Genomic DNA, 27992 nt, shown 5'->3' with positions numbered 1-27992 from the left:
CGAGTGCAACTGCTTTTAGCCGACACTGGCCCACTCATAAAACGCCGTATATGAGCCAGCGCGAGTACAACTGCTTTTAGCCGACACTGGCCCACTCATAAAACGCCGTATATGAGCCAGCGCGAGTACAACTGCTTTTAGCCGACACTGGCCCACTCATAAAACGCCGTATATGAGCCAGCGCGAGTACAACTGCTTTTAGCCGACACTGGCCCACTCATAAAACGCCGTATATGAGCCAGCGCGAGTACAACTGCTTTAAGCCGACACTGGCCCACTCATAAAACGCCGTATATGAGCCAGCGCGAGTACAACTGCTTTTAGCCGACACTGGCCCACTCATAAAACGCCGTATATGAGCCAGCGCGAGTACAACTGCTTTTAGCCGACACTGGCCCACTCATAAAACGCCGTATATGAGCCAGCGCGAGTACAACTGCTTTTAGCCGACACTGGCCCACTCATAAAACGCCGTATATGAGCCAGCGCGAGTACAACTGCTTTAAGCCGACACTGGCCCACTCATAAAACGCCGTATATGAGCCAGCGCGAGTACAACTTCTTTTAGCCGACACTGGCCCACTCATAAAACGCCGTATATGAGCCAGCGCGAGTACAACTGCTTTTAGCCGACACTGGCCCACTCATAAAAAGTCGTATATGAGCCAGCGCGAGTACAACTGCTTTTAGCCACACTGGCCCACTCATAAAAAGTCGTATATGAGCCAGCGCGAGCTGGGGCGCTGTAAAGGGGGGGTAAACGATGACGATTCTCGGGGCCCTAAGAGGGGGCCCAGAGAAGCCCCCAATAAAATTGTGGTGCTAAAAAAAAAAAATTTGATAGTAAAAATTATTAACTTTAAATTATTCTATTTGCTGTTTCCTGGTGTCATTTTTTTGTTTTTTTTGTTTAGGAAACACAAACGTCCGTGGGCCCCTCTCCCCCTCTCGATTATCATAAAATGGTTCAGTCCGCCCAAATTGTATCCAGGCAACACAAACAGCTTGACTTCACTAACTTAAGCTATACATAAATCACCAGAGGTGGAAAGAGTACTGAAAATTTGTACTCAAGTACAAGTACCGTTACATTGCTGAAATAATACTCAATTACAAGTAAAAGTACTGGTGTCAAAAAAGTAATTAAGTAAAAGTACAAATTACTCTTCTCAAAAACTACTCAGAGTACTAGTTACTAATTACTTTTTAGCTGGCGATAGTTAATGCATTACCAATAAAAATATTCAACAAAATCATAGATTTATGTAGAAAATAGCTACTTTTAACACGTTTTTACCTTATTGTCAAAGGACATTAATTAGTGGATACTGGAATTTCTAACTTGTAGCAGGATTTGTGAATTTTAATAGGTATTGCGAACCTACAAATACACTTCCAAACACATATGCACGCACACACATACATAGAAGCCCAAAGCGCAGAGGACGGAAAGGACGCAAGAATACCCATATATGGGAAACAGAGATATCAGCGAAAACCCCCGTCTGAAGCAAGAGACGATTGATGTTGCAAGGCTCAGTCATGAGACTGAGTTCCTCTGGAAAAAACCCAAGAAACTGTATTAGAACAATGTAACCCAGTTCCGTATAAATATGACTGCATTTTCGACTGTACGTGGCTGCATTTTTGATTTTGATGTCGATTGCATCCCTAGAGAGAAATCAAATCTCTTCTAGTTTAAATCTAGCTGAATTTCGTTTGGTTTAATTTTGCTCTGCTGTATTATTGTAACTTGAGAAACCTCGGATGAGAACAAGTTCGTATTTACTCCAATTGCTTGAACTGCATCAAGGTAATTAGCCTTTGTAATATTCACTCATACAGGACTGCCCTGTTGAGATTGAATAAGCTGAAGTTTTATAACCTGTAACATTTTCTTTTTAATTTGCTACGAGTTTTAATTTTGTGTAACCAGTGTTTTAATCTTTTGTATAAATAAATTTTTATTTCTAAAAGACAATCACTGTTAAGTTTTTACTTCAGCTATTACAAACAGTTCTAAAAAGCAATAGACAGAGCAATTTATTGATCCTTTTCTAAACAAAGAAAACAAGGATTCCAAGAGAAGTTCTGCTGGATGGTAAGCATGATTTTTATTCATATGTCTAGTAAATGATGTTTATTATTGTTTCCTGGGAGTGTAGGGACTACACCTAGATTTACTGGTATAAATTATAACAAGCTAATGAGGGAGTTATATCTATTCTGACCTGACAGCAAAAGACCACCTAGACACAGTGATACCAGGGGTTATTCAGGAAAGTGAGAGTAATACCAGATCTCACCACAAACTTCAATATGACACCTTGAAATATGTCAATATTCAGTAGGCCTAGCCTATAATTTTTAATACCATCGGGAAAACTACTACATACTAAATATTTTAATATCTAAATTTTTGTCCATCCATTTTATCAAGGCAATCATTATTTTCAAGCATTGAAAAGCACAACACTCATTGTAACAGTAATCTATTTGAATGGAAAAGTTTAATTCAAGTCTTCTAAAGAGACACGTCCACTTTATAAGGTGAGATTTTAATTTAGGCTTTTGTTTACATATTTAAACATTGATCAATAACCATTACAATAATCTAATATTTACTCACTCAGTGTATTTGTCTTTACAATAGGGTAACGTGAACTGTTGCAATAGCTCACACACAGCACAAGGAAGCTTGATTTCAATTCAAACTGAATTTAATTTGCAAAAAGACTAGATTTTTCATAACTTTTGACAGCGTTTAATTCAAGAGCATGGAGAGATTGGAGCTGGACGTCATTTGAGTCTGCAGTGAGAACCACTTGGAGAGATTCGCGATTGCACATGATATGACACACAGTCCGAGAGCGCACACTCAATATCCGAGTCCAGTTCGTTCGTATATTTGAGAGCCAGTAAGGGTAAAATCTTTCCGTGGCAGGGGCAGCTGCCACCGGCGCCTGTCACTCGACCTGCCACCGCTATATGCGCCTGTCACTCGACCTGCCACCGCTATATGCGCCTGTCACTCGACCTGCCACCGCTATATGCGCCTGTCACTCGACCTGCCACCGCTATATGCGCCTGTCACTCGACCTGCCACCGCTATATGCGCCTGTCACTAGACCTGCCACCGCTATATGCGCCTGTCACTCGACCTGGCACGGGTATACTCGACTGTCCCGCGACCTGTCACTGGTATACTCGCCTGTCCCGCGACCTGTCACGGGTATATGCGGCTGTCCCGCGACCTGTCACGGCTATACTCGCCTGTCCCGCGACCCGTCACGGCTATTTGCGACTGTCCCGCGACCTGTCACGGGTATACTCGACTGTCCCGCGACCTGTCACTGGTATACTCGCCTGTCCCGCGACCCGTCACGGCTATATGCGATTGTCCCGCGACTCACGGGTATACTCGACTGTCCCGCGACCTGTCACGGGTATACTCGACTGTCCCGCGACCCGTCACGGGTATACTCGACTGTCCCGCGACCCGTCACGGGTATACTCGACTGTCCCGCGACCTGTCACTGGTATACTCGCCTGTCCCGCGAACTGTTACGGGTATATGCGGCTGTCCCGCGACCTGTCACGGGTATATGCGGCTGTCCCGCGATCTGTCACGGCTATACTCGCCTGTCACTCGGCCCGTCACGGCCAGGGGCGGCGCCAGAGATTTTTTTGTGCTGGGGGTGCTAGATCATTGACAGGGGGAGCTGCCTGTAGCCTATATAAATGAGCAAAACTTGCCCACTAAATATTTAATATTCAATTATTTTAATGACCACAATTAAAGTTTTAATTTTATTTCACTAGTTCACACTTACAAATAAGTTAGAATAAATGCGTATTTGGCGTGCTGTCCGAGGAGAGGGCTCCGGGCTTGGTATTCGGCCCGAACCCAGAGTACTCCCCCCGTATTCCTGGCTGTAAAAGATTAAGCCAAGAGTGAGGAGTCGGGGTGGTGGAGGGATGCTGGAAAACTGTCAAGGAATATTAGGTGAGTTGACAGTGTGGATATATATACTTCTTGTCATGCTGATTAGGGTAGACATAATTGTTTGATGACGAGTAGATTGGATTGATTATTTGAACGTGCGCCTCCCGAACTTTGTTTATAAAACATCATTAAATTGAACAAGCGCAACATTCTGCATTCAATCAAATATAAAATATGTATTAATAATAATAATAATGTTATTTCAACATAATATCTCGTTATTCCGACATAATATGTGTGCGTGCAACAAGCGAGATTTTTATTAATAAACTAGTGCTGCAAATATGAAGTTGACGATCGCCATATTCGTAGTGAACGCGCCAATTAGGCCTAGAGAGAAATGCACATAATGGATTACATAATCATAGAGGAGCCTTCTTTTCCTTTTGAATTATTTCGTTTAAAGACATTTCAAGCTTTGTTTTATTTGATGTATTTCTCATGTCTGTGTGAGGCATACACTGAGTTTCGTTAAGTTAGGATGAGATGCGCTCCAGTTAACGTGCAATGCAAGTGACCGCGCGGGCGCCTCCATGATTATAGTGTCCGTTATATTTGCTTCCTATTACTTATTAAATCAGATTCCAGGCAATTGGTTGATGAAAAATTTATTAAAATTAAGATACAATTTATACAAAACGAAATTCACTTTAAAGAAAGGCTTTCTACAAAACAAAATTGAATGAAGTCAAAATCATGTCTGACCCGCTCCATGTCTCTCGATATATTGCGCATATCTTACTCGTGCTGTTCACTTTTCTTAAATCAACATAAATGGAAAAAAAATAATACTATAATATTTTAACAAATATGAAACTAAATCCGCTTATTTAATGGCTACAATAGTAGGCATATAGACTCTCTATTTGTACAAATTGCTGTACATTCATTTAGCCTAATTCTGAATTTTGCACGTCAAGTTGAAAGACATTTGTTCAAATCAAGTTCATGGATAATTGTGCGTGCATTTATTAATCATTATGATACTAAAATCATAACAAAGTAGGCTATGCTATGTACAAAAATCAGATATGAACGCAACGTTTAATTACACGTTTAGCATTTTCCTCCCATAGAAAACCATTATAAGAACGCTTAATGTGGCTTAATGCAGATTAGAATGTCCCCATTATGTCGAAATAACGATTTATTATGTCAAAATAAGACTTCTTATGTCGAAATAACGAGATATTATTTCTTAAAAATGCGGTTCAGGGCTTCCATAGAATACAGCCAAAATATAATTGCTTCCAGAAATTATTTTTGGGGGTGCTATCGGGGTGCTTTGGTCTTTCTTGGGGGTGCTGAAGCACCTATAGCCTACCACCCACGGTCACGGGTGCGGCTGTCCCGCGACCCGTCACCTACTCTGTCACTCGACCTGTCACAACTTTACTCACCTGTCACGGCTATATTCGCCTGTCACTCGACCTGTCACATATACGCGCCTGTCCCGCGACCCGCCATCACGGCTATGGTCACGCGACCCGTCACGGCTATGCGCGCCTGTCACTCACGGTTAAATAAAGATGTCTTGGGCTAGTTGTAATTCTACATGTAGCCTACACAATATAGTAGTAGGCTAGGCTTAGCCTAATAATAATTATAATAATACCAATAATAATATTGATAATGATGATAATAATAATAATGATAATAATAAATAATAATAATCATAGGCTATATCAAGCCAACCTCGCATGCTATCTTAAGGTAAACTTGCACTAGCTACTGTTGGACTGAGACGTTAGTCACGGCCAAGCTATTGTAGCCTATACACTATTTTGTAATTCAAAGGATATTCAAAAGATTTCAAGTCAGAAAGATTTCAAAATCACATCGATTTCGTAACTGCGCCACCTATTGGTCGAAAGTGATAGCCTACCATTTACCATCTTATAAGTTAGGCTACTGTATGATTTTTCAGCAATTTGCCCAAAATTCTATAATTGCTGGTTGCAGTTGGTCTGTTGGCAGTCTTCTCGTCTGCTTTTCAAATCTTGCCTAAACAGTGTTACATTTTAATAAAAAAAAAAAAAATAAAAAAAAAATAAAAAAAACATTCAGAATCGGGATGCGGTTTCCAGGTCAACTTTGTTTTTTTAACAGTAACTTCGGGTCACGTGACACACACAAACAGTGGTTCGACTTCGAGTGAGAGGCGCATTTAACGCTCATGGGACGCAAGGCAGATGCATACAGCTGTGACGGGTCGAGTGGTAAGCGCTTATAGCCGTGACGGGTCGCGGGACAGCCGCGTATAGCTGTGACGGGTCGCTGGACAGGCGAGTATAGCCGTGACGGGTCGCGGGACAGCCGCGTATAGCTGTGACGGGTCGCTGGACAGGCGAGTATAGCCGTGACGGGTCGCTGGACAGGCGAGTATAGCCGTGACGGGTCGCGGGACAGCCGCGTATAGCCGTGACAGGTCGAGTGACAGGCGCGTATAACCGTGACAGGTCGAGTGACAGGCGCATATAGCGGTGGCAGGTCTAGTGACAGGCGCATATAGCGGTGGCAGGTCGAGTGACAGGCGCATATAGCGGTGGCAGGTCGAGTGACAGGCGCCGGTGGCAGCTGCCCCTGCCACGGAAAGATTTTACTCCCTCTCTTGAGAGCTCGCGTCCAGTTTTCTGCGATTACATGAATGTGCCCTCGCGTTATAATATTGTTCGTGACATTTGCCATTAAAATATGCCATAGAAACTTGCAGGTATTAATAAAATTATGCGTAATAGGCCTAACGTTACCTGCAATCCCGCGCTGAGAGGAGGCGGGTGTGTCAAACTCGCTGTCGTTGAGATGAGAGAATGAGAACGCGCAGCTGGTAAAATATAGATATTTTGACAATACTACTATGTAGTTTGTTGTTCCAAACTTTCAGTCCAGCCATTAATCACTCTGAGCTCCTCGCCTCCTTCATGATCAGCTCTTCAAAACCTGCTGCGACTGCGGCGGCTTTCATTCAGTCCAAATATCAGGGGTTTTATTGGTCCGTTTACGATCGAATATTTTTATTGGCTACCGAAATGCCATTCAAAGATTTGAATATCAATTCAAATTGTACTCAGTAACGAAATGTGATTTTACAAGTAGCGAAGTAGATTACTTATCTTAATATGTACTTGAGTACAAGTAAAATTACAGATTTAAAAATATACTCAAAAAAGTACAAGTACCCAAAAAACTACTTAATTACAGTAACGTGAGTAGTTGTAATTCGTTACTTCCACCTCTGTAAATCACATTACACTAGCCTATTTATTCAAAGTCAACCTGGCTGCAAACGCAAGGTGAAATGGGGGAAAAACAACAACAACGTGAAAATTCAACAGGGTTTAGCGTAACGTCAGAGAACGTCTAATTTCTAGTATGCACAAACAATAGTTTGGGTTTTCGCGCCGGCGGCAATGGATCAACATTCTAATCAATCAGTCGAGAGGAGAGACATCCCAGATAGCATGTATAATCGGCCCGAGCTCGGCTGCCCCGCGGCGCCTGCGGCTCAGACTCGGCATCGGCGTGTGTTAACCGGGCCGATTGTGGCCCGCAGCTCGCTCTGGCACATGCATTTTTGTTACGGCTGTAAAGCACTGGGCCGATTCATGTTCACCGTAACTGGTCGGCTCTGCTGTATGATCTGGACCACTTCTGGAAATGACTCGGCTTAGGTTAAATCAAGGATGGTTTTAATGTAGCAATAATTAACATAAAAATTATTTTAAAATTGACGTAAATTCCTGACTGTATCTTAGTATGTTATACTCGTCGAATGTCGTTGTCCAAAACAAAATATATGCGGTAAATAATAATAATAATAGAGTCATTTTGCACAGAGCAATTTTTAATATTTATAACCATAGCAAAAATATTTAGTTGTCATGAAGATTCTTTACGTGTATTTTAAAAATGCATGGGCGCTCGACATCACTCGCACAGTCACGGTGATTGCAGTCGCGCATCGGCTGAGTAGTTGGGTAGTCTAAAATTAACACTGAGTCTAAAATTCATTTTACTGGCTATTTCAAATGTTTACCAGCAGTGACGGTTAAACTCTGGGCGCTCGGTTCAGATGCGTTTACCGGTATGAAGCCGATTTCAACAGTTGCTGCAGCGAGCGTCAGCACGCAAGACGTGTGCACAACTTTCGGTGAGATAAAACTCAACGCCTGACTTAAAATCATCCCTTTTCGATCCTGCGTCATTACAGTGAACTTGAGGTAAGTTGTGTTCAATTTCCTTAAAAAGCATCAACATTTCACGCCGAGCATAGTTTCAATCGAGTTACGTCGACCTACATATTTCGAACTGTTGCTGATTAAATGTTGATTATTATCGATCCGTTTAAACTTTGTTCATGTTCATTTGAAAGTGCTTCCCTAGATGAAACGAAAAGAAAGAATTCAGAACTCGAATTCTATTAATTAGGACAACAATATACAATTTTTGTCTGAGTAAAGTAGTGCAAATGGGGGTAATATGAAAGCTTTTATGGCGCGAAGTTAACGAAGCTAACATTGACTAACGTTAGCTGCGCTGTTTTTGCGCTAGCAGCTCATATTTTCGTTCTGCTAGTTGGCAAAGAATTAGTTGCTAGGCTAGACACCATTTTTATTGAATGCAATTTACGTGAATAATATTTACGAGCACAGTCTTTGATCTGTGGAAGAAAATAAAGTGGAACAAATGTTAGCTGGCTTAAGGCCAATTCATACCGCACAGACAAACGCCAACAAACACGTTTTGTCCTAAAGTATGTGCACATTTTGATCCTGTAAGAAAATATTTATTTTACTTATGTAAATAGAGGAATGATGTGGGACTTTGGTCTGCTGAAAGCTGGGTCATGTCTGTTGCTGAGTGAGATCGGGACTCTTATTATGAAAATGAACTGAGGACTCTTATAACGGTAGAGGAGCAGCTGCGCCTGCGCCGGCGACCTCACAGTTGCTGGGGATTATGATTACGCTGACACGTTTGCTCCTGGTTTTACAGGTATGATACAACATATGTTCATGCTGCAAATATTTTGTGTATTAATGTTCTGGGTTGTGAAGATCTATGTGCAGACCGTCCGCCATTTTGTGAACGCTGTGTATGACGTCGTGAAGTGCATTTAATGGCCTTTTGCACAGGGGCCTGTAACAGATGCACTCTCGACATTTAACAATATAAAACGAGAAGAAAGTTGTGTCTGAAAGCTGCAATCTTTTACTTGTATTGGTTAAAATGAATGAATATCTCGTGTTTTTCCGTGGGTGCTTGAGTTTGTCGGTTTCTGTTGGGGCAGTGTGAACATGACACTTATTTTTCATAACATTCTGAATACAACGACCAACTTTTGTTGGTGACTTTTTTTTGTTGGTGTTTGCTGGCGTTTGTCTGCGGTGTGAATTGGCCTCTAGTTGTACTTTTATGGCGCAAACTGAAATCGCACTTTATAGCTAACATCAACATTACCTTTGGCTAAATGCGGTCTGTACAGACAGGTTTGAAAAGTTTATTAGCTACCCTAGGGCTGGGCGATATGACTGAAAACTGTATCATGATGTAAGCGTTTCATATCAGTCGATAATATTGATATTTTTTATGACCTATTTAAAATAAGGACCAGGAGAAAAATATATTACATTCAACATTTTTATTTTAAACTTAACCTTCCTCTGATTATAATCCCCTCAGTTATAAAGGCAGAAATGTCAACACAACCATGGAAAGCAACACCATGGAAGACACAAAAGACAGGTCTTCTCAGGAGGCTGTGCCTACAGGTAGGAATTCTACAAAGTGAACTCTCTCGGTTTACTCTGACATATCTACGTACAATGTTTTGCTACTAATCTGTTATGCCTGCTTTTTCTTGTGTCTTACAGCAATTGCTAAGGAGATCCTCATCCAGCTTGATTCTATCAGAGAGCAGCAGTTGCTCATCCTGATGCAGCTCCTACAAATCTCCAGCAGTTCCAGACTTCACGCCAGACCCAACACATTTTGGGCTCCTACTTTCAACTATTGAGGAGCTACAATGTTTGGAGGAGACGTTAAAGAATCCAGAGGAGAAGAAGAATTTGGTGAGTTAAATTATGCATTAATCAGATCATTCCTAAAAGTCAGTCCCCACTCTCACTCATGCTATATTCCTTAAATAACTAACGAGTTACATGTCTTTGTTTCAGACTGTTCTCCTTGGAATGGTCGGAGGCATGACTCTTAAAGACACTGTGGGGCAGGTCCTGAAAAGAGCAATGAACACTTCGCTGGCAAGACTCATTAAAAGTGTGGTTCTGGGTGAGTGTCAGTGCTGGATAACTGCACTGTGGTGACACCCCAGGGCTCTACAGTGCAACCTATTTATTTATTTATTTATTTATTTATTTATTTACTGGCTGTGACGGTGACAAAGTATTTAGGAGCACCAGTGCGACTGACCTGATCAGGTTCTATGGGTGCACCCTCCATTGAAACTAGAGCTGCAACGATTCCTCGATTAAAGTCGAGCACTCGATTAAAAAAAATCCTCAATAGCAATTTACCCGTGTTGAGTAACCGGCAAAATACCGGAAGTGGCGCATTCCACAGACGAGAATCCATGAATAACATTATTACACCGTTTTCTAAGGCTACGCGATCTATTTAAAACCATTTACAATCATAATATAGCATAGTGCTATCATGAAATCACAAAGGCTGTGATTTAGTTAAGAAAATGCGCTTTAAAAAAAAAAAATGCCCCGGCAAGTCATTTTATCAAATACCGCCTTTTAATGGGTAGGTTAATTTGTCATTGATCAGAAGGTGCTCCTAAATTTGACTGTGCTCCTAAACTTTTTAAATTAAAAAGAAATGTAAGTGTAGAGCCCTGCATCCAAATTAAGTTTTGGTTGTTGCTGAGTAACATCACGTGGTCATGCTGCCCTCTTCTATCTTGTGTTTTTCTCAGATGCAGTCCGCCGCAATGCCCTGACCAAAGATTCTACAGAAGAGGAAACAGAGCTGCTCATCACCAGGTGTCTGTGGCTAGCCTCTGATAGGGATGGTGGCCGAAGTCAGAGGGCGAACAGGCAGACAACGTAGACAACTCAAATATCGCGGTGGGCCAGAATTAAATGTTTCAAAGTTAAAAATGTTGATATTGGAAAATGGTATTTGAACTCCTTGATTCTACATTAATGCTGTGATATTATTTCTATTCTATTCTTTTCAATTCAAATCTGTTATTAAAAAGTGTGTGCGTAGACTACTCAAAAACGCAGTGGGCCAGAATTAAATGTTTCAAAGTGAAAATGTTGATATTGGAAAATGGTATTTGAACTCCTTGATTCTACATTAATGCTGTGATATTATTTCTATTCTATTCTGTTCTATTCTATTCTTTTCAATTCAAATCTGTTATTAAAAAGTGTGTGTGCGTAGACAACTCAAATGCAGTGGGCCAGAATTAAATGTTTCAAAGTTAAAAATGTTGATATTGGAAAATGGTATTTGAACTCCTTGATTCTACATTAATGCTGTGATATTTCTATTCTATTCAAATCTGTTATTAAAAAGTGTGTTTATCCTATTTTTGTAGTGTGGTCCAATAAAAAATGCATTAAACATGAAACCTGTCTTCCTTGTGCTGTTTTACTTTGTTTATCTTGCATAAATAACGGCTGCTAAGCAATTTTAGTATTAACCTGATATGAATGGAAATCAAAGTTCAAATAAGCCCAAATAAGGAACGGGATTGGAGGCGAGCTATACGTCCTCTCACTCGGGTTTCCGCAATCGGGCCGCGTTAAAACCGAGCGCTCGGCCGAGTGTCTTTAGCCTTAATCGGGCCGCGTTAAAACCGAGCGCTCGCAGAGCAATCGGACCTAGATTCATGCCGAGGATTGGCCGATTGTTTTAGCCTTAATCGGGCCGCTCTCGGCCCGCACAATTTTTGCTAGCTGGGATAATGGGGAAGTGTCGTTCGGTTCGGTGTAACGTTACGCATTTTCAAACCGAACGGTTCGTTGGACCATTTTTCCTGCCGACCAAAATTTCATTATTTCAAATGTAGGCGGGTCGCGCGTGGCAAGCGCGCTCATAATGTAAGAGACGCCGGCGCGACCACAACATTGTCCAACATCAAATGTGCAAACGTAATGTAAGCGGAACGAAACTGGGCTACTCGTTATTGTGTGGTTGAAGGACCGCTTATCAGTTTGGACCAGTGCAGCGCGAGCGATCTTGATCAAGCCACACTGTTACACAGCGGTAATAAGAGATCCAGTAAATAAATCATTTGAATTCGCCACAGAAGTAATAACATTACTGCGACTCGAGATCTAGTGAGAAACATTCACATTTCTCCGTTTTTAACGGATCAAACAGCGCGTGGAAGCCAGGAAGAAACATTGTGCCATGAATTAACTATCCAGTGTCCACAGATCAGCAACATTCACCATGGATTTACTGTAGTAACACTCACTGCAACCATTGAAGTTTGGCAGGAATAGTAGGCTATAATGCCTTCAAGTAACATTACGTCGGTTTTATTTTGACATTATGAATACAATTGCTGCCCTCAAATGTTAATCTGAACTAAAAATAGACCTTTGTTTATAACTACTACAATATTAGGTTACATTTCTTTTTTTTTTCCAAGGAGCTGTTTTGTTTATGCTCCTAAGAAGAGTCTATTATAGCTCCATCATTGGTCAAAGTGTGTTAGTTTTAATAATAATAAAAAAATAATAATAAAAAAATTTCTCTGGCATTTATTTATTTTTGCTGTATCGAAAACGTACCAAACCGTGACACAAGTGTATCGTATTGAACCGAACCGTGAATTTTGTGAACCGTTACACCCCTACTATCTATATCTCTCTTACCTATCTGTCTACCCCTCTGAAGCAATGGTTGAAGCAATTTGAATGCTGAGAAACTTTACTAAGACGATTTGAAAAGTTAGTTTATCTGTTTATTGTTATGAATGTTTGATATTTACCAAAAACATCACTTTGCAGTGTGTTGTTGAATGAGTTTTTTTTAATAATAAATGTATTTTTAATTAAAACATTTGTTAGTAATAGTCATTATTGGGATTTGATCTGGTGTTTTACGACTGCATAATGGGTGCGATGTAGGTCTTAATTTTCATTAAAGTGGTCTTAAAAAGGTCTTAAAAAAGTCTTAAATTTGGGGTGATCAAACCTGGGGAAACCCTGGAAAGAGGCAAAGGGTCGACAGTATGTTACCCAATATTTCACAAGAAAAGGTGGGTTTGTAAGTAGGCCTAAATTGTTAGTGGACCGCCCGTGACAATGATCGTAGCCTACGGCACTTTTCTGTGCGTACGCACGCTTTGTACATGAGGCCCCAGGTCTCTACGGTAGCATTTTTCGACAAGTTAACACGTTTCGATAGAGCAGGGTGCAGCGGGTGCACGGCTTTGCCTCACATACATACAAATATAAATATATGTGAATACACTATATGACACATGTACAGCTATGCACAGTATATACATTATACAGTACTGAAGTAGTGCAGTATTACAGAGGACAAATTACGGGTGTGGACATGGGATGGAGTTCAATTGTCTGATTGACTTAAATATATGAGAATGATAGTCAAAATACCATAAACCATGATTTTATGTAAATTAATATGAAAAAAGTCTCAGCTGTGTTGGGGGCCCTGTCAAGATTCTTTTCATGGGGCCCAAAATCCTTAGCAGCGCCCCTGAGCGCGAGTACAACTGCTTTTAGCCGACACTGGCCCATTCATAAAAAGTCGTATATGAGCCAGCGCGAGTACAACTGCTTTAAGCCGACACTGGCCCTTCATAAAAAGCCGTATGTCAGCCAGAAGTGTTGTGTACACAGTCGGCACGACTCTGGCCCATTATCTTTTCAACGATGCCGACAGTAACGCATTTCAGCCGGAATCGGCCCAAATGTGCTTGCTATAGGTTTAGGTATGTAAGGTGGGAGGAGTTGGATCTGGATCCGACTCCTCCCCGTGGATTTCATGTTCTGCAGGGAGTTTATTTGGCAACCGGAGATATTTTTAGTCCGCTCAGCTCGTAGAACCCTTCAGTTTACTGCCTGTTGCGGTTACTCACAGCTGATGTAGCCAGCGCATTTATTTATTCATTTCGAACGGTAAACAGTCAGTTTCACCAGAAATCCTTTAGGTGTCCTCTATCACTTTTTAATGGACACCCCGCAGCCAATCAGAATCGTGTATTTACCCAGACCATGGTATATATATATATATATATATATATATATATATATATATATATATATATATATATATATATATATATATATATATATCCTCTGCTGCGCGTCGGACGGTTCACGCCTCGCCATCGTCCATTTAATACCTGACAATAGACACCTCGTCGGGCATTAAACCTTAGGCTACATAATGTCTATATGTTCTCTTTGCAGATGGAGGAGTGTTCTGGCAGACTGGGTGTTCCTGTGAGCTACATTTATCCTGTGAAGAACTACCATGAGGAACGCACCACTAACACAACAACTGATATTCTGATTTTAGATGCATTGCAAAATATTGTAAACTTTGCCAATGACCATGTGGAGGACCAAGTAGACAATGATGTATGCCTGCTTCCATGTTAAGCAGGAGGTTTTCTTGACTGGACAAATTATGCATGCAGTGATATAACAATGCTATAGCCTATACGTTAAAGTAATGCAGAAGACTGTGTAGTAGTCACTTACATCTGCGGTTAGTGGTAGTTTCTATTTGTATAACAATGCTATTATAACATCATATCAATATCCAGTAAACAGAGATAAAGGGATTTACATGTTGTTTTAAGAATTATTATGTAGCTCATAATCAGGATGTAAACTGTTTAAAAGGTATATGCTATTCAAACTGCTTTAGATTAAAAAAATCCTTAAAATGTACTTTATAAGTCATTGTTCTTGTTATATTGTGTTATTTTGGGTTTAAGGATATTCAGATGTATTGTTTGTTGCTGTTTGCTGTTCTCATATAAATAAATAAATATTTGTGGAAGGGCCCTGGGATTCAGTTGTTCATTTTCGTTTGGAAACGGCCCTTTAATGGGCGCAAAAACACTGTTAGGAAGTGTGCTAAAATCAATCCTTGCTGATCTGTTTTTTCACATTCAAGGGCAGCATCCGAAAGCAGAAAAATGCTGACTCACAGTGAGGTAAGATGGCATGAATTTCAGATTCATATCCTTTTGCATGTGTTTTATCTGTATTTTGTATTGTGAATGGACTCATTAGTGGGAATGCTCATTGTCCACTGTATTAATCTGCTGTTACTTTGCCTCTGCCCAGGGACTTCTGATGAAAATTAGCTTGTAGCTATCTCTGGTCTGTGCAACACATTTGTTGTGCAATGTCCCTGTCAAATAAACATATAATAATAATAATAATAATAATAATAATATAATAGATGCAGCCACTTGGAAATACAAGTTGAAAACTAACTATACCTAATAAATGTGATGTTATAATTTTACACACCTGCCCTGGTGTCACTCAAAAGCTTTATTTATTTATTGTCCAGTGGAAGTAATGTTTACCAATTGCTGAGATCTGACTCTCGAGCTTCAAAAAATAAACAAGTTCCAGAAAAGAGTGATCAATCTGTACATATTTAAAATGATTGTGGAATGAACCAACCAATAGGCCTATTTTGAATCAAATCATATCAATGTATTTTTCTTCAGCCTAATCCTCCTAACCCCATATTGTAGTTTTAATTTTAAAAATCCAAAGGACAATATTTGTTCAAATGCTGAATTTTGTGTAGCCTAGACTAAGATGTGTATAAAGAATGTGCCAAATGGAAGCTTGAAATAGCTATAGATAAGCAGTACAAAGATATCGGGTTGGCATTAGACTGTAAAATTAAAGATTTGCATCTACAATGGTCACGCATAGCCTACAGCTGTGCACTTCTCTACCAAATGCTGTTTCGGTTTCTTGGAGTAAAAACCACATTACAGCCAAATTAACTCCACAAAATTTTGGGTATAGGGAGTCAACCACAAAAACATTACATCCACATACTGACCACAGAACTGAACTGAATAATACTTTTTTAAAAGCATTCACCAAAGTCTCCACCGAGATGTCTCTCCATGTTACTCTCCACGTTTTTTAAGCTGCTTATTTCCCTACCATAGTTCCTGTCAGATCTTCAAATGGAACAAATGTAAATCTATTCAAACAGTTCTGTAAAACAAGTTGTGTTCAGTTTTCCAAAAACGAAAATGCCAAGTTATCACATGACTGTATTCAGGCTGTTTTGAAAGTAGGACATTAACCGTCCTTCGGATGAGACGTTAAACCGAGGTCCTGACTCTCTGTGGTCATTAAAAATCCCAGGATGTCTTTCGAAAAAGAGTAGGGGTGTAACCCCGGCATCCTGGCCAAATTTGCCCAGTGGCCTCTGTCTATCATGGTCTCCTAATCATCCCCATATACTGATTGGCTTCATCACCGTCTCCTCTCCACCAGTCAGCTATATGGTGGGCGTTCTGGCGCAATATGGCTGCCGTCGCATCATCCAAGTGGATGCTGCACATTGGTGGTGGTTGAGGAGATTCCCCCATCTATGTAAAGCGCTTTGAGGTCTCAGAAAAAGCGCTATATAAATGTAACAAATTATTATAATTTATTATTATTAAGACTCTGGGCTGCATTCCCCGATAACTTTGTTTCTTAGCGCGCTACGAAGACTCTTAAGGGATAACTTAACTAAAGGTATACCATTTCTAGGCGTGTTCCCCGAACCATACCTTAGGAAGCTGCTTGAGATATACCTTCTTACGTGCGACGTTACCCGGTGCTGTCCGTGGCGATGGTGCTGAATTGGTTGATATCGATTGATCGAGAATCAATTATTATTTTATAATTTTTAATGATATTCTGCTAACCAATATTTTATCTTCCAACATAAGGACAAAGACGTTGCTAGAATGGGGATATTTGATTTGATCACATCCTTCTTTCACACACCTCCTTTTCCTCCTCATACTCGTTCTCGTCCTTCTCCTGCTACTGGACCTCGTTCTCCTTGATGATGATGATGATGATGATTCTCTCAAACAAAAATTAGGGTTATATTATCCTGAAAAAATTATTAATGTCCACACACTGAAATGAATTCTTCCAAGAGAAATAAGTTCTTATTTAAAGGGTTAGTTCACCCAAAAATGAAAATTCTGTCAGTAATTACTCACCCTCATGTTGTTCCAACCATGTAAGTCTTTCGTTCATCTTCGGAACACAAATTAAGATATTTTTGATGAAATCTGACAGCTGGCTCACTCCTCCATAGGCTTTCAGAGGGACCCAAACTCGCCGGCCCAGAATAGTTATTAAAAACATTGTTAAATTAGTCCAAGTGACTACAGTGGCTCTACATTAAGTTTATCATGCGACGACAATACTTTTTGTGCGGAAAAACAACAAAAATAACGACTTTATCCAACTATTAGTGTTCTTCAATGTGGGCCTCTGACGAGAGTTCACGGGAGCGCCACGACGCATGCGCGAGAACTGAGATTACTGCGTTCTTCTACTACTTGTTACTGGCTGCTCACTCCTTGGGAGTATTACCGCCATCTATTGTACTACACACCGTTTTTTTTTTTTTTTTTTTTTTTGGTGGAATATTTATAGTTATTATTCATTGTACCACAGGCATTCCTCAAGTCATAATCCTGACCAAAGTGGATGAAGCATGTCGACTAGTTAAACACAATCTTGAGAAGATCTACACAAGCAAAAAAAATAAAACAGAAGGTACTGGGATTTACATTTGTGAAGTAATAGACTGGAAAAAAATGTTTTTGGACCAACTTAAAAACACACACTTTGTTACAAGTTAATCCAAAATATTTACCTTAATCCAAAATATTTATTTTCCCAAAGTAAAAATAAAGATCATGACCTTAATCAGTATATTTTTAGACACAAGCCAAACTGTCAGTTCACATGGAGGTTGTGGCTTTTTACAACTTCATTTCACCATAAGCAAAAGTTAAATTAGCTGTAGAACTGAAAACATTTTGTACAATAGTCTCAGCGCCTTTTGGACAAATGTGTCCACATTGAATCCCATTAAACTGTAATTTTTAATCCCAGGGCCATTTAACTATAACATTATGCAATCTTTGTTAAGAGGCTTTCATTCTTTTTCATTCTCCTTTCATTCATTCAAAATTAAAATGTACTAGCCTATGTTTTACCAGATGGTGCCATTTTTTCAGGTTTGGCCTATAAAGCAAATACTCACTTGATTCCTGTTTTCTGCTTATCCATATTATAGAGCCAATTGGGTAAATTATGTCGCAATAATTGTGTGGGTGCGTTGGTATGGATGTCTGAGTGTGTTTTTTTGCGTGTGTGTGCTTGTAATTGTTCTGCTTTAAGTTTAAATGTCACTTGTATTGTTTGAGTTCTGGCGCCCCCCTGTGGCCTGTGGTAGTTCTCTAGAAATATAAGTGATCACATTTCATGCAGTCACTTTCTCCTCGATCTTTGGATGCCATCCTTTGTTTTGCGTTTGTAAAAGCATCATCTGTAAATTAATTATTCATCATTCATCATGTTTTGAGATAATGACCATAGACCTGCATTATATGACTGACAGAAAAGAACGGTTTGACCTAAAAATATCAAAATTGAAACTACTGCGGAAAAAAAGACACTACATCTTGGATGCCCTTGAGGTCAGCTAAAACATACCAAAAATTTATTTCAAAGTGAACTATCCCTTTAAGTCCTCCCATGCTTCACAGTTTTTTGTTTTTCCACAGTTTTTTGACAAACATTTTTGTCCACTATGGACCTATGTGTAACTTTTTAATTGCACAATGTGACCTTGACCAAATTGACTACGCCACCCCCACTTATGGGATGGGGGACCCTAACAATGATGACTTTAGCACAGGCAGTTCAAATGAATGAACCAGAAGTCGGAGTGCAAAAAGTTGATACTTTATTAAAATGACAGATACAATCCTTCACAGATATGGTGGTTGAAATAACCTGATTGGTAGCACTGTTGTTCAGAAAATGTTTCACAAACTTACGAGAATAAAACAAACCAAAACCTCAAAAGAACCAAAAACAGATACCACAACAACCCCACTCAATTTAAGAAAACATCAAACAAAGAAAACAAAATAAATGAAAACAATGCACCAAATTATCAGAATTAAATTACTTAAGAAAAATGATAAATTAAAGAAAACAAATGATGAATCTAACCTTTGAATTAATTAAGCTGGAAAATTATAATGCAAATTAAATTATATAACAGAAGACAATGAGAGATATGGCACTCAAAATAAACAAATCAAACTGAAATCATAAACTGGAAAACACACCACATGGGAGGAAACAAAAATCAAAACCCAATAAAAAATCAAAACCAATCAAACCATATATCAAACACACAAACCAATAAAGCCTCCCATACAGTGGTACACCAGTAACTAAGACAGAAAGATTTCAAAAAAATGAATACCATAAAAACGCTACAACGATGACATGATTATCCAATTAACGAAAGAAAACAAAATAAATCAAAATTTCAGTGGGAAAAGAAACGATGACCACCGCCCAAAGAAGGTTTTGAAACCTGTAATTAAAACCAATTCACATTTTATTACACATAAGAATCAACATATTCTACCTTAAAACAAACGTGTAAAATACTCACGTAGGCCTACTCAATACACTATAGTTCACTTGGTTGGCTGAGACATAAGAGTCTCAATGAGAGGCAAGAGTGAGTTGTAACGCAGTCTATTCCTTACAAACGTCCGTCAATGCTGGCACTCGTAACTCAGCCGAGTATAGACACCAATGATCCTAAAAATACACATTCTAGGTCTTTAGCACCACCCTTTACATAAATCATTAATAAACTTAACCATGCACTCACGTCGAGCGTTCTCAGATCAACAAGTCTTCAGCGCAGGAATAATCCTAAGACACATTTGCAGGCACATTATACTAACTTATCTCCTATTAAGATCAACTCATAAAAAAACTTGTTTACTCACATTGAATTCAAGTACAGCATTAACACACAAGCAGTTCTTCCAACGCGCCAGTAAAAGGAGAGACCACACACACTCGTGCATTAAGCGGAGAATGAGAACAAACGCTCTTTCATTGACACCCGCGAGACTTTAAATGCGGCCGACCCAATCACCCCACCTGCCCACTTAAAGGCATAGCATACTCATTCTGGTTACACACAAGGTCACTTTTTTTTTTTTAGAAAGGAATTGAAACATAATGCGCTTTGCATTGTTATGTTAGTGTATGTTAGTTTATCTGCACCAAGAACAGAGCCGTTATTGCATCGCTAGTGAGAAATGTCATTGAGCTTTTAAGTTGTTTTCGATTTTAATAAAATAGTTTAACAGGGTTACAGAGAGCCAAAAAAATATATTGTACAGTGTTGTTGTGGGTTTTGGTTATATTTGTGATAGGTTTATTTGAAGCTTTGATTTAAAATTATTTTTGTGATAGCCTTTAGCTATTAGCCTAGCCTTTCTTTGATATATCATTCAATGTGTTGATTCCATTCTACTTTGATGTGATAACTTCACTATATGAGTCAATATCTGTATTTGTTGCTATTTTCTTTGTTATCCGATAATTAAAGTAAATTGATGACACTGATTTAATTTGGGGTATTTTCAGATAAGAGTTTCAGAACTACATGAATGGTCTTTAGTAATTGTATTATTGGTCTGATTATTGTTTATTTTGCTGTTATCACATCTGGGCAGCATCAATGTACCAGTGTGTGTTTGTTCCCAAGTCCACAACATTTTAAAAGCATGAAAATATGTGCTTCGTTTCCTGTGCTAAAAAAAAGCTTAAATTTCCCAAAGTTCCACTTCAGGAGTTATGTATTGTTTTTTCTTCTTCCATATTAATGCATCTGTATTATAATCTAAATGATTGCATTATGATATTATAATGATAATGTGAACATCAATGATAGTTAACCACAGCACAGTTTGTTTCTGTTTCAGTCGTCTTGAAATTCTTCACAACATCAGTTTTTCCAAAAGCTCTGTATTTGTAAATGTCAAGTTAAAATATTCTCATTTGCAAGTAGTAGCCTAACTCATTTTATAAAACAGTTTCATTTTCCCTCCCAAGATCTGTTATTTTCTCTGCTTGACATGAGGTTAAATAAAAACCTCTGGGTCTTCATTTGAATCTCCAGCTGTGATTCACACTTCTATAAGGTTGGCGCATCAGGAGACTGCAGCCGTGTGTTTTACTTTGAAGCTTCTGCTTTGCTTATAAAGGTGTGAGAAAACGTTAGTCATATATTAGCTTCACATCAATCTTTCAGTGAGGACTACATGTACCCTGATGAGACTTTTACTTTCAAGACTCATGTCTGAACTCATGTCACAAAGAGCCCCTCTCAGACTTATTTTAATAGGGGAGGAATACAAAAGAATGTAAAAATACTGTATCTGTTTACTCGAAATGGTGCCATAGTTGGACTCATAGTTGGTGCCATAGTTGGAAATATGAGCTTGTGTTATAGTTTTTTTTAAATACAATACCTTACTAAAGTCTTTAGGGATCCAAACAGTTGCTGTTCATTGATTGTCCCATATAATTTTGTAAAGGCCTTTCTGACAATGTACATACTATAGGGTGTGGGTTCAAATAATTTTCTGGGGGGGGGGTTTTTTTTTTTTTTTACAGTCGGTAGAGCTTGACTCTCTTTAAAGAGCTTTTAGAACTCGCGCTTAGCTTTAAAGCACTTTTATTTTTTTAAGTTCTGCTCTCTCATGTAACAGCATTCATTGTTATGACAGTAGATTATAAGGTATTGTTCAATAAGTGCATTTTTCTGTTGGTTTTGGATTCTTCAAACAGAGATTAACTAAATGTCAACTTGTTAAAATTTGCAAAAACAGATGCATCACATTGCATGCAAACACCTTTTGATTCTGCTCTGACCACAAAGCAACCAAACCGTGGATTGAAAAACAGTTATTTCCTCATTGCTCTCACACTTGACATTGTTGGATGTCTGAGGCTACACATTGACTTTTGGCTGAGAGAACGGTTGGCAAGATGGATGTTTGCAGATATTTGATTGTGTATCACTTCCTGGCGTTCACCTTTTTCAAAGTGGCAGGTAATGGTTATTTATCTGTCACAGAGTTTGATTAGAAAGCTTACAAAACACTGTTGGTTTTTGTTAATTCTGTAAATGCATTTAAAATCTCCATTCCAGCTTGCTCTGAGGTGTCCATAATTGGGGGCAAAGATGTCAAAAAACTTAAGCCGTGGATGGTGTCCATTCAGAAGGACCAGATCCATGTGTGTGGGGGAATCCTGATTCAAAACCAATGGGTTTTAACTGCAGCGCATTGCGAAAAGTAAGGCATACAAATGAACTTGCAAAATCTATGTGAAGCTTAATATAATCTTTCTGTTTTTCCTCATTTTTATAATAAAATAATTGTCCAAATTAAAGATACAATTATTATTTAAAGAATGTTTATTAATTTATATTTATCGTTTAAAATGTGTAATTTTTTTCAATTTATTGATCTATTTGGTCACACTTTAAGTACACTTACATAAAAACTTTTTTAGGTACAATGTACTTATTGTGTTCCTGTTGTATTTTTTTAAAACACTTTTGCTGCTATTGAGGTGGGATAGAGGATTAGGGACATGTTTCATGATATGGTTAGGTTTAAGAGTGAGTTAATAAGTAAGGAAATAAGAAATTAATTACAGCTGTAATTAAATGCAGGTGTAACCTTTGGCTGGGGTACTACAAATTAAAAGAGCCAAACTAGGGGATATTACCATCCAGGAAAAAGAAGTATCGATACCAAATGAGTGTGTACAAAATGGTCACAATAATATGAAGGACCCTGCCGATTAATTTTTGGATTGAAAGATAGAGACGTGACTTCTTAAAACAATATAAAGATTTATTTCACAAAAATCATCTTTGTTCCAGTAGAAAAAATCTAAAATAAATCACTTAAGAGTTTACCAATTAAATACCCACAGTAAATAGACAGACACCATTATAAATCCAGCTTTAACAGGAGGGAATGGTTTTACTTTATTGTGTTGCATGGTCTCTAACACATTCTGTTGACTTATAAGTAATGTTGTTTTGGTTTTTGTGCTAATTCACTTGACCAGGACACATACCCCAGTTTTTTACGCCAATCCAGCCAGCATCCCTCAATTTCTTAACTTAAGGTTCTCACTGTAAAGTATCTGCACCTATGCACATCTAAGTCAGTTTTCTATTTCAGAAATCCCATTAAATCTGTGACAGTTCTCATAGGATCTCTGTCTCTGAGTAAAGGCTCTCAGCGTGTTGGCATCCTCAGTTATGAAAAACCTAAAACATTCAATACAAGGAATAAACAAGATGACATCATGCTGATTAAGGTAAGGATGAATTGAAAGTGGTTGTTGTTTAGACACGATGACCGTATGATGTTTTTCACAGTATGCATTTGAGTATTGATTTTTCTTCTGCAGCTTAACAAAAAAGTGAAAGCAAAGCCCCAAAAAATCCCTAAAAAGGTAAAAGATGTTCCACCTGGAACAAAATGTGTTGTGAGAGGTTGGGGAATTACTAGTTTTAATGCCCAGGAACCTTCTGATAAACTGAAAAAGTTAGAGGTGACAGTTGTGGACAGAGATCAGTGTAACCGCTTCTACAAGAACGATCTTGTGATCACCAAAGACATGATGTGTGCAGGAGACGAGCAGGGAAAGAGAGGCGCCTGTTCGGTAGGTCATATTGTTGTCTTTGATTTATGGCTGTTGTAGGCTCTTTGAAATCATCCCTTTACCTGTCTGAAGGAAAAATAACCTTTTTTTCTTTTTCAGGGAGATTCCGGTGGACCTCTGGAATGTAAGAAAAACATAGTTGGATTGGTATCAGGGTCGATAGGATGCGGTAATCCCAAGAAACCAACTGTGTACACATTTCTCTCCAAAAGACATATCTTCTGGATCAATAGCATACTGAAAAAGCAACTCAACAGCACGACTTTTTAAGAACCTAAGGATTTCCAGCATATATACTGTTGTTTGTTCAGATTACTGTAACTTTAAAATGTTATGCTTTTGGAATTGGGGTTAATATATATTCACAAAGCAATATCAAACTTTTTTCACATTTTTTATTTTTTAAACAAGTAAAACAGAGCTAAGTTAAAATCCTGTAAATGTATCTGATATTGCATTAATACATGAAGAATTCCCACTGTACTTTGATGGACACAAACCTGATGGGCATCTTGAACCCCCTGACAAAGAATGGGATGAGGCAAAATCCACAAATGCATCAGTAAAACAATGTAATGAAGACAGAGACACAATAAGAAATGATATGTTTAAAAAAAATTGTTTAAAAAAATTTAAATAAATAAAAAATAAATTCCACAGTTACCACACAATTGTTCTGATAATTCAATTACCCAAGTAGAGTTGATAAGAAGCACATGGCCCATACAGCGGAACCGGGTTTATATTCGACTTCAGTGATAATGCTGTTATGGCAGTCCTGGCACACAGTCGCGGTTGGTGTGTCACCCAAACAACAACTCTCTGTGGCTGCACCATGATCACCTGAGGGAATAGCCCTCACCTCCTGCTGAACACTTTCATGGTGAAAAAACATGTGCTTTTATGAATCATTCAAAAACACAGATTCACTGAAACTTTGGAACTATTCCGAGTACAAAAACTGGCAAAGTTCCACAACATTAACTTAATATTTTCTGAAAGATGGCTTATAATAATACAATTTTAAATTAATATCAGAGAAAAGAAAATATGCTAAAAATCATGGTTCAGTCCAGTTCATTGCTTTAGGATACTGTAAATTATATTGTTTACTGCACATTTTTGGAAAATGTCATCCACGTATTTCATACATTCACAGAAAAATGTGGATACTGTGCAAAGTGTGTATATACAATACGTATATAATAATGGTCTACGTTTAAGAGAAAAATGCTTGATTTAACTGCACTTACTTTGTTCTCGTCTCATTGCTACTTGAGGTTTTAGGTTTTTTTTGAGGAGTCTTAGTAATCTCTTGAAAATTATCTCTAAAGACAAAAACAAATCCATTTTTCTGTACTTTTAATTATTATGTAAAGACCATTTCTCAGCAGCTGCAACTCATCTTCCTGTAGGCAGGTGGCGCTGTAGCAGTGTCATATAAGAGTGGCAGTGTAGTGGGATCTCCTCATAAAGAATCGGGGGTGGGGATGTGCAGCCAGGAATATCCATACTAAATCCACATGGAGCGTCGGTTTTGGGTTAACCCGGGAAGAACCAGCGCATGGTAGGATAATTTTATCAATGAAGTTGTGTTAACACCGGCACGCGCATGCCCAGTGTTGGTGAATGGTCACGTGATCCGCGTTTTCAGTCGTTTTAATGTGGACGGAGATCAATTCTAATACGCAGCTAAAACGCTGGTGTGGACGGAGATCGTATTCGTTTTAATTCTCCGTTTCTAAACTAAAACGCAGTAGTGTGGACGGGGCCTTAGTCTCCCAGCGGACGCAGCACATGTCTATCTTTTCCGTCCAGCGAGCATTGGTCTCTCAGCTGACGCAGTATGCATCTATCTCTTCTACTGTTTTCTGTCCAGCGAGCATTGGTCTCCCAGCGGACGTACTAAAAACGTATCTCTACTCTCTCCCGTCCAGCGAGCATTGGTCTCCCAGAGGACGTACTATGTACTTATCTCTACTCTCTCCCGTCCAGCAAGCATTGGTCTCCCAGCGGACGTACTATATACTTATCTCTACTCTCTCCCGTCCAGCAAGCATTGGTCTCCCAGCGGACGTACTATGAACCTATCTCTACTCTCTCCCGTCCAGCAAGCATTGGTCTCCCAGCGAACGCACTATGACTTATCTCTACTCTCTCCCGTCCAGCGAGCATTGGTCTCCCAGCGGACGCACTTTTTCATATTTCTGTCCAGCGAGCATTGGTTTCTCAGCGGACTCGACACGTATCTATCTTTTCTGCCCAGCCAGCATTTTCAAATTCATTCCACCTCGCAGGCGGCCGGTAGAGCCCAATATCCTGACGCCGTTGAGCCGCTCACGTCAGAAGCTACATGGACCCTCCCGGTCAGCCGTTTTTTCTAATCCTGCTGCTCCCCATCCATTGGACGGCGGGACTCACCCGTCAATGCCATGGAGATATCCCGGTCAAGCGATCAAGCTTATTGAAACACCAGCCCACCAAATTCGCTGCGTCTTTGGGGGGTCTGTAGTCTGGCAGCTGTCCTTTTGCTCTTTTGCTTTTGGGGGGAGTACTCTGGGTTCGGGCAGAAATTCCGAGCTCGGAGCCCTCCACCCGGACAGCACGCCAAATACGCATAACCCTTACCGTAATAATTATATGTAGATGTGAACTCATGAAATTATGTTTTATGAACAAGGTTCGGGAAGAGCAGGTGCAGATAATTAACCCAATCAGCACAAGTGGAGATCAATCAGTAATCAACTCAGGACAAGATAAATAACAGCAGAACCCACCTCTGTTCCTTGACAGTTTATCAGCATCCCACCTCCACCCCATCTCTATCTACTTTTAGTTCCATCTCCTCACTTTTAGTTCCATCTCCTCACTTTTAGTTCCATCTCCTCACTTTTAGTTCCATCTCCTCACTTTTAGTTCCATCTCCTCACTTTTAGTTCCATCTCCTCACTTTTAGTTCCATCCCCTCACTTCTAGTTCCATCGGGGGGAGTACTCTGGGTTCAGGCAGAAATTCCGAGCCGTAATAATTATATGTAGATGTGAACTCATGAAAACACTTAGGTTAAAGGTTGTAGATGCTATGCATTCTAGGCCATGTATCTTGTGTAAACTGGAATAATTCTTGTACTGGAATTACATAGCAATTTCAAGTTGCATGTGTGACTATGTTAAATTTGTTTGTCTCCTTGTTGGAAAACTCTGCTATTTTCAAGCTGCTGTAAAACCAGGTACAGGAGCATATAATTGCCAGTCATCAACTGCGACTTAGCCAGTATAACACACACACACACACACACACACAACTGTTCTAAGGAATGAACAGTCTCCATTCTTGTATGACTAAGCATGTTCCAAGCCACTTCTTAGATCTGAATAGGTGGCTTGCATTGGAAGATTCCTGAACAAACACAGGGATTATTATATGCATTTCTTCATAATTGTGATTGATTATTATTATTATTGTTATTACAGGATGTATTAATGCATCCCATCTATTTGATTGTGTAGATTACACTGACCTCTTGCGGCATTTCCTTCAAGTAATCCAGACCAAGAATATTTAAATTCCACTACCATTTAACTTCATCACAGTGGTGGTGAAGAATTGGATGTTTATTTATTGTTTTTTGTTTTGTTGCATTATGTGTTCCTATGCATTTTCTTATGACTTTTAGTTCATAAGTGCTCAATCGTGAAGTGGCCATTTAGGATGCTTTTCAGGTGTCTCACACAAAGCAGTGTGGAACCAAGGAGAACCCCTTCATCCATTGAAGTCTGCCCAGACAACCGCACCATTGTAGGTGACAGGATTGGTCAGAAAGGGACAGATTATCGTTATGGGGAAGGTGCCAGAGAAGCAGAAGTTTCTCCATGAAGGAATGACACGTCAACTGAACAAGTCACAAAGGTCCAGATTGACTCTATGAACGTTGCTCACATTCTACATTGAGCAACAGGTATAATTCCTTAATGCAATCATCCACCTGCTGAACTCAAGCTACATACGCCTGGTGGGACTGGGTGTTCTGCAGGTGAACACAGTCCTCTGAAAGTTTCTACAGCTGCCAACATCCTAAAGACAAATTTTGAGCTACATCTCAAAGACTACAACAAACGTCTAACAGTGTCTCCGCAGGGACTCATCTGAATTTGACCCCATTAAATGAA

At 39.3% G+C, this 27992-nt stretch overlaps 3 protein-coding genes and 2 long non-coding RNA genes across 8 annotated transcripts in view; 4 read left to right on the top strand and 1 right to left on the bottom strand.

Moving 5' to 3' along the window:
- The window catches only part of LOC309494354 (interferon-induced protein 44-like), a 32462-nt gene extending 17779 nt beyond the window's left edge, over positions 1–14683 (top strand). Inside the window, exon 8 of the mRNA XM_082163672.1 lies at positions 14434–14683. Coding sequence (XP_082019798.1) covers positions 14434–14625 — 192 coding nt within the window. The 3' untranslated portion in view covers positions 14626–14683. The remainder of the gene's footprint in view (positions 1–14433) is intronic.
- On the top strand, positions 2943–13715 carry LOC309495342. 4 transcript variants are annotated; one of them, XR_014204620.1, is made up of 5 exons: positions 2943–8226; positions 8814–9777; positions 9880–10077; positions 10183–10294; positions 10947–13715. It is a non-coding gene; the product is annotated as an uncharacterized lncRNA (long non-coding RNA). The 4 variants fall into 4 exon arrangements; XR_014204621.1 differs by having other exon boundaries at positions 6607–9001; positions 9689–9777; XR_014204622.1 differs by having other exon boundaries at positions 6607–9556; positions 9689–9777.
- A 4297-nt stretch (positions 14684–18980) lies between the features above and the next one.
- On the bottom strand, positions 18981–20254 carry LOC309494302. The gene is made up of 2 exons (XR_014204287.1): positions 19724–20254; positions 18981–19642 (listed from the first exon to the last, which is right to left on the bottom strand). It is a non-coding gene; the product is annotated as an uncharacterized lncRNA (long non-coding RNA).
- A 1784-nt stretch (positions 20255–22038) lies between these two features.
- Positions 22039–24443, top strand: LOC309494358 (granzyme K-like). The gene is made up of 5 exons (XM_082163677.1): positions 22039–22189; positions 22289–22433; positions 23337–23475; positions 23569–23823; positions 23923–24443. Exons 1-5 carry the CDS (start codon positions 22126–22128, stop codon positions 24091–24093), a joined length of 774 nt encoding a protein of 257 aa, XP_082019803.1. The 5' UTR covers positions 22039–22125; the 3' UTR covers positions 24094–24443.
- mad1l1 (mitotic arrest deficient 1 like 1) overlaps positions 22400–27992 on the top strand; it is a 144142-nt gene continuing 138549 nt past the window's right edge. The window contains exon 1 of the mRNA XM_082163629.1: positions 22400–22404. The gene's annotated coding sequence lies outside the window, so the exon portion shown is untranslated. The remainder of the gene's footprint in view (positions 22405–27992) is intronic.

Source organism: Leuciscus leuciscus (genome assembly GCF_965113295.1).
Source record: "Leuciscus leuciscus genome assembly, chromosome: 3".
In the NCBI taxonomy this organism is placed as follows: Eukaryota; Metazoa; Chordata; class Actinopteri; order Cypriniformes; family Leuciscidae; genus Leuciscus; species Leuciscus leuciscus.
This window is presented reverse-complemented; position numbering and strand designations above follow the sequence as displayed.

What these genes read in the sequence shown, in the direction of transcription:
- LOC309494358 (XM_082163677.1), top strand. Translation starts at nt 22,126, where the DNA reads ATGGATGTTTGCAGATATTTGATTGTGTATCACTTCCTGGCGTTCACC. An exon ending in ACTGCAGCGCATTGCGAAAA is followed by an intron (nt 22,434 to 23,336) that starts GTAAGGCATACA and finishes TTTCTATTTCAG; the next exon opens with AAATCCCATTAAATCTGTGA. An exon ending in ATGACATCATGCTGATTAAG is followed by an intron (nt 23,476 to 23,568) that starts GTAAGGATGAAT and finishes TTTCTTCTGCAG; the next exon opens with CTTAACAAAAAAGTGAAAGC.